The following is a 6731-nucleotide window of genomic DNA, read 5'->3' as shown; positions in this document are numbered from 1 at the left end:
TCACCGGAAAAGGGATCTTCTGGTACTTGCTAAAGACACATAGTGAGGGGAAAGTCTCTGCCTGGCGAGTGGCATTCTTTGCCTGTGTTTCCCCAGCAGACTGTAATCACCTTGAAGGCAGGGACCGTACTGTACCTCTTTGCACTCACCACAGTGTCAGTATAGGACTGGAAAAGCAGAAAATAGGTTTTGATAGATTAGTTAATGATTCCACACAGCCACACATACTCTCTCTGAGGCTATCTAAGGGGCAAACCAGTTTGTGAAAAGAGTATTGGGGGCCCACCAAATGTGTTGCCTGATTTGGTGACACTCATGCTTCAGTTTCAGGAGCTGAGATGGGGTCCTTCCTCTTTATGCTGCCGGTGTTAGTGCTACATGCTGGAGCCTGGCCGGACCTGGGGCAATCCAAACAGCGTGCCCAGAAGTGTGTCCGATGCTGCAGCCCCATGGGACCCCCCGCTGCTGTCCCTGCCCCTTCCAGTAGGATGAGTAACTATCCCTCATGGGTGATGCCGCGGCTGCAACCCACCATTGACATCACCATTCTTAAAGGTTAGTTTGTGCTTCCCATACTACATTTGGGGGACCCCAAAGACTTCACACATTAGGAAGGGAGAACCTGTCTTACTTATACCAACAGATAACCCTCGGAGCTTAAATTTTTCATTACCCAGACCAAATAAACTTAAGAAGTGGTCTTTTGGTTCTAGTTTTTTTTAAAAAAATATAATTTAAATAATATAACTTGCCTCAAAAATCCAGTACGGTGTAATGGAAAGATTGCTAGGCCAGGAGCACCAGACTGGGTGTCAGAAGACTTGAGTTGGAGCCCCAGAGCGATAATATCTGTGTGACTTTAGGCAAGTCACTTAATTTCTAGCTGCCTCAGTTTTCCTTACATATTAATTGGGACTAATGATAATTATACTACCTGTTTCACATAGTTATGAGGAAAGGTCTTTGTAAACCTCAAAGTACAATAGAACATGCTCTATTATACTGATCATTTTTATTATTATTCAATAGTATAGGGCAATCAAAGCCCTCTAAGTCCAGAAGCATAGATAGGTAAGCATTGTTGCAGATCCTTCCTGATAGAAGGTTCTAGAAAGGAAGAGAGGGGCTGGGGAAGGGTGAGGGAAGCATGAAGGGAGGAGAGAAAGACAGGAAACTGGGAGAAGAGAAAGACAGAGATTCTAATCTATTCCTCACCATAATTCATGGTGGCATCTTAAACTAGTCCTTCCCTTTTCTAGATTTGCTTTCTCCTCTATAACAATGAGGGAGAATAAAAAGAGCCCTGAATCTGGAGTTAGATGATGTGTGTCCTAATCCTGGACATCTGTGTCATTTTCTGTCTTTGTGGGATGGAACAGGTCACTTAATCTTTCTAAGCTTCCACTTCCCCATTGTAAAATAAAAGGGTTGGACTGGATAGCTCTAAAGTCCCTGTTCGCTCTGACAGCCTACGTTTCATTTGGACTGCAGGAGAGAAAGGTGAATCGGGGGAGAAAGGACAATCAGGAGTCAGTGGGAAGGAGGGGATGCCCGGCGAAAGAGGCTACAGAGGACGGAAAGGCCAGAAAGGACAAATCGGCCTACCGGGAAATTCCTGCAAGCACGTCTATGAAGCCTTCTCCGTGGGCCGGAAAAAGGTCCTCCACAGCTCTGACTACTTCCAAGATGTCACATTTGACACAGAATTTGTGAATCTCTACAAGCATTTTAACATGTTCACAGGTCGGTTTTCCTGTTATGTGGCCGGCATCTACTTCTTCAACCTGAATGTGCACACCTGGAACTTCAAGGAGACCTACCTGCACCTGATGAGGAATGACCAGGAGGCAGCCATCCTGTACACACAGCCCAGTGACCGGAGCATCATGCAGAGCCAGAGTCTCATGCTGGACCTGGAGGAGGGAGATGAGGTCTGGGTGCGCATGTTCAAGCGAGAACGAGAGAATGCCATCTATAGTGAGGAGAATGACATCTACATCACTTTCAATGGCCACCTGATTAAATCTGCTGAGGACTAGCTGCCCCTTTTCCAACTCCCCCAAGACCCAAAGTCAGGAATACTTGGATCAAGTACCAAGTGCAGGGTGTGGTGGGACATTGGGGAACAGCTGAGCCAAATGGACCATGTATCCCATGTCTAGGGATAGTATCTGGGGAGCTGGGGCCTGTAAAGACAGATGAACCAAATGGAGCATCCATCCCACATCCAGGGACATATCTGGTCAGGTACCCAGGCTGGGGGCTGGGGGGAGGAAGTGTCCAACGAATGTATGACACTCCTCATAGTGTAGACATGAGACTGGGATAGACTCCTACCTCACAGGTTCTTTAGAGTTGCCTGGGACCCAGGCAACTTTTATCAGAGGCACATGGCAAGGTGCTATGTAACCCCCCTGGGCAAAATTAATTGAAGCCAAGTTGGATGCACTTTTGGTTCTAAATGAATTGAGTTGTCTACATAGGCACATCTGCTAAGATGACTATCCACCTTTTCTCTTTACTTTGTGCTATGTAGACCAAGGTCTACGATCCTAAGAAGACTGCTTTTTCAAAACCTCTGCAAAGATAGTTCACCAAATCTATCCATCTGCCTGTCTATTTGTCCATCTCTCTACATGTAAACACACACACACACACACACATATATATATACACATATTATGTATTTGTATGTAAATATACATACATACATACACACATACATACATACACACACATATGGGAAATCCCATTTTCAAGGAGCTTGTTCACTTAAGACCTGATAAGGGAGAGTACTGTGAACATCATGTATGCAACAATGGCCTTGTATCGAAACTTAACATTCCATAGCTAAGAGTCTTGTCCCCCTTGGCTAGATTGTCGGCTTCTCCATGGCAGGTCCCCTGCTCCATTTCTCAGTCCCCTCCACCCACCATGTAGCTGAGCACAGACTTCGGAGCTTGGTAACCAAGGGATCCAGTTGAACTGGTGCTAAGTTGCCATTGGATGGTGCCTCTTACTCACTGCTGTTCTGACTGTATAATCACTTAAGGATTCTAATAAAGGGTGCTGCTTAAAGAGTCTTTGTGTTGGTCATTGGGAATCAATGTAATGAACTCATTAAGAAAGGATATGGATTGCCCCCGGATAGGTGCTGACTGAGTCCTTGGTTTCCTCCCTCTGGACTATACATATCTTAGCTACTGCTCAGAATAATGAGACCATCAGTTGCAATCGACTCTTAAGTAATACGTCTAGCCCAATATTCTGCACACATCTTGCTTTATAATAACAATAGGTAACATAAAGTATTTAAACATTTGCAAAGCACTTTGCACATTCTATTCTAGTGGTCCTTATAACTATGCGTGGTAGGAGAGAGAACAAGCATTTATAAAGCATCTACTATGTGCCAGGCATTGTATCAAGTTCTTTACAATTATTTCATTTTCTCCTCACAACAACCCTAGAAGGCAGGTGCTATTATTATTCACATTTTACAGATAGGGAAACTGAGGCAGATAGCGGTTAAATGACTCGCCCAGGGTTCACACATAGTAAGTTTCTGAGGCTGGATCTGAACTCAGGTCTTCCAGACTCAAAGCCCAATGCTCTATCCACTATACCACTGTCTCTATTTTATAAATGAGGAATCTCAGAATGTTAAGTGGCTTGCCCAAGGGGTCAGAGTTGGTAAGTATGTGAGGCAGGATTTGAACTCAGGCTTTCCTGAGTTAAAGTCCTGGAGCTCCTTCATCTTCCTGCTTCCACTCTGTCCAGGTGACCAAGCTCTGACACCTCCTTCCTGTTTCCATCCTCCTTCTTTGTCACACATTCTAGGCCACAAAGGCACTTTTGCTGGGACTTATTAATGAGCCCTCTTCCGATACCCATGCCAACAGAATACAAGTTCTGAAAGATCTTGGCATGCCAGAACAATTTGCAGTGCCCATCTAGGGATAGGCTACATCTCTGTCCTTTGAGGAGCAGCTCAGAATATCACTGAGCTGGAAGGTATTGGCCCTTTGTAAAGGAACAGAGGGCTCATGATCTGTGTTGGTCAAGGGAATGAACGTTCCCATCGCCAAAGCTGTGTCTTCAGAAAGCAAAAGAAGGCTATTAATTCGGCATCATCACAGGACGATACAGAGCATAAAAGAAATCTCTCTAGGAACATGCTTCTTGACCTAAACCTACTTGAGCTAAACTTCCTAGGCTCTATCTTGATTCTCCACACTCACTCCTCTTAGCCTCACCTAAGGATGGTCTTTACCCTATGCTGCTTCATCACTGAGATGTCTCTTTTATATTTGTGCCCATAGACATAATTAATAGGACTGGCTTCCAGGTTAAGAAGCACAAAACAGTTCCTGGAATCAATTTTGTAATTCATGATGTGAAAAATAATATGTGAAATAATTAAGACAAATCTAATTGAGCAAGAAGGGAAATTACTTAATGCCGTGGCTCTCGGATGGGTGTTAGCTTCCTATTTTAACTCATTTCTTCTTGCTAACTAGGTACTAAGCTTAGATGTTTCTAGGAAAGAACTGTTAAATTTTGGTGAAACTCCAAATTGGGGCAAAAAGTTTTCTATCTCCTTGCCCTAATTAGGACTCTGTCTGTACCTATGTAAAACCTACCGGGAGGGTTTCTGCCCTTCCTGGAAATGACTTCCAACTTGTCCCCTAACCCCAACCTGACAGAACATTAGGGCTCTATTCTTCTCTGAAGATTAGAGTACTTAGATTCAAAGAATTTCCCCCAGATAACCTTATCTATAAGAAAGAATTCTGACTCTGCTAAGTAGCACAATGGCTAGCACACTGGGGAGTTAGGAAGACCTGAGTTCAAATCCAGCCTCAGATACTAGCCATGTGACCCTGGGAAAGTCATTTAACCACTCTGTGCCTCAGTTTCCTCATTTATAAAATGGGGAAAAGAATAATCCTCCTCCCAAGGATTATTCTGAGGATCAAATGAGATGGCATAAGAGAAGCACTTTGCAAACCTTAAAGCACTATATGAATGTTATTACTACCACTACCACTACTACTACTACTACCACCACCATCACCACCACTGCTACTACCACTACTACTACTACTACTATTACTACCACTACCACTACTACTACCACCACCACCACTGCCACCGCTACCACCACCACTGCTGTTACCACTACCGTTACTATCACTACTAATGCTGCTGCTGAGTCTACTACAAACAGCAGCTCATGTTTCTATAAAAGCTTTAAGGTTTGCAAAGCTGTTTCCTCACCTGTGAGGCAGAGAATAAAAACGTTAGTAGGTTTGAAGGACAGAGTGTTAGACATGGAGTCAAGAGTACTTGGGTTCAAATCTCACCTCTGGCACATACTAACTGTACAGCCCTGGACAAATCCCTTTACCTCTGCTCCTCCAATTCTTCATTTGTAAAATTAAGGGGGGGGGGTGGGGTCAGACTAGATGACCATTATGGTGCATTATAGCTCTAAACTCATGATCATTTTACAGATGGGTAAACTAAACACGAACTAATTGTGGTTCCCAAGAGAGGGTGTCACTTAGTTCAGGATACATACAAGGAAAAATAATGCGTTGTTCTTAAGTCACAATGATCTTTAGATAATTGCAAAGATAGCTGCCCCTTTCTCTTTTATTCATCTTTGTTCACTCTTCCCTAAAACAGCATCTGAGGCTTAATAAGGGGGATAGGAAAGTCCAGGAAATTTACCATAGACCACTTGCCCACCATTTGGCCTTAGGGAAAAACCCAGCGTGCCCTCTCCTCAGAATAATGTTGACATTTGTACAGCCGTTTGTGGTTTTACAAAGGAAGGGTTTTTTTTGTTGTTGTTGGGTTTTTTGTTGTGGGGTTTGGTTTTATTCTGAGGTTGTTTTCTTTTTTAACAAAGCAGGGCTTTGCCCTGGCCTCGTAATGAATGACTGGGTCAATTCACCACTGGCATCTGACAAAGAGTCCTATACCATTTTGCAATAAAGTGACAAAATTAAAATATCCACTGTCTTTCAGATCAGACAGGAAATCCTTCAACTGGAACACTATGACTGAAGTTATTTACCAGATTAAGTCAAGAACCAGAGTAAAGGGCCATGTAAGGAATAAAATAAGGTGGGGGGGTGGAACATAGAGATTTAAAAAGGGCTAGTTTGCCTATCTATCCAAAGCCCTGGGGATAATCAGTCCTGATAATAAGTCAGGATTGAGTTTTTTGGAGAGAATAAAAAATGCTTATTAAAATAAATTGTTCATTAAAGGATAGTAAACAATCAGAGTATAGTCCTCTCTCCCTTCCTTATTGTTCTTAAACATACAAAGAATTATTCCCCATGGACTCAAGTATTATAAATAATTCCCAATGCATTAGTTGAGGCCCCAACAGAAAAGTTGATTAGTAAGGCTTTCCCCTCCTGCCTTAATATCTTGCAATATACCAATTTAGGCATTGTCTACATAGCCCAGAGACAGTATCATGTAGTGAATAAAAAGCTGGTCCCATTTTCAACACATGTGACCCTTGAGAGCTCAGGCCAGTCACTTAACTTTGCAATTTTCCAGACAACTTTCTCTCTCTTTCTCTCTCTCTCAATCTCTCTCTCTCTCTCTCTCTCTCTCTCTCTCTCTCTCTCTCTCCCTCTCTGTCTCATATTCATTTTTTCCAAATTACATGTAAAAACAAGTTTTAACATTCATTTTTTTAAAATTTT

At 42.9% G+C, this 6731-nt stretch overlaps 1 protein-coding gene across 1 annotated transcript; it reads left to right on the top strand.

The window, feature by feature from the left end:
• The first annotated feature begins 338 nt into the window (after window positions 1-338).
• Window positions 339-2071, top strand: C1QTNF8 (C1q and TNF related 8). The gene is made up of 2 exons (XM_036739302.1): window positions 339-555; window positions 1492-2071. Exons 1-2 carry the CDS (start codon window positions 339-341, stop codon window positions 2037-2039), a joined length of 765 nt encoding a protein of 254 aa, XP_036595197.1. The 3' UTR covers window positions 2040-2071.
• The last annotated feature ends 4660 nt before the right edge of the window (window positions 2072-6731 follow it).

This window comes from Trichosurus vulpecula, chromosome 9 (assembly GCF_011100635.1).
Source record: "Trichosurus vulpecula isolate mTriVul1 chromosome 9, mTriVul1.pri, whole genome shotgun sequence".
NCBI lineage: Eukaryota > Metazoa > Chordata > Mammalia > Diprotodontia > Phalangeridae > Trichosurus > Trichosurus vulpecula.
This window is presented reverse-complemented; position numbering and strand designations above follow the sequence as displayed.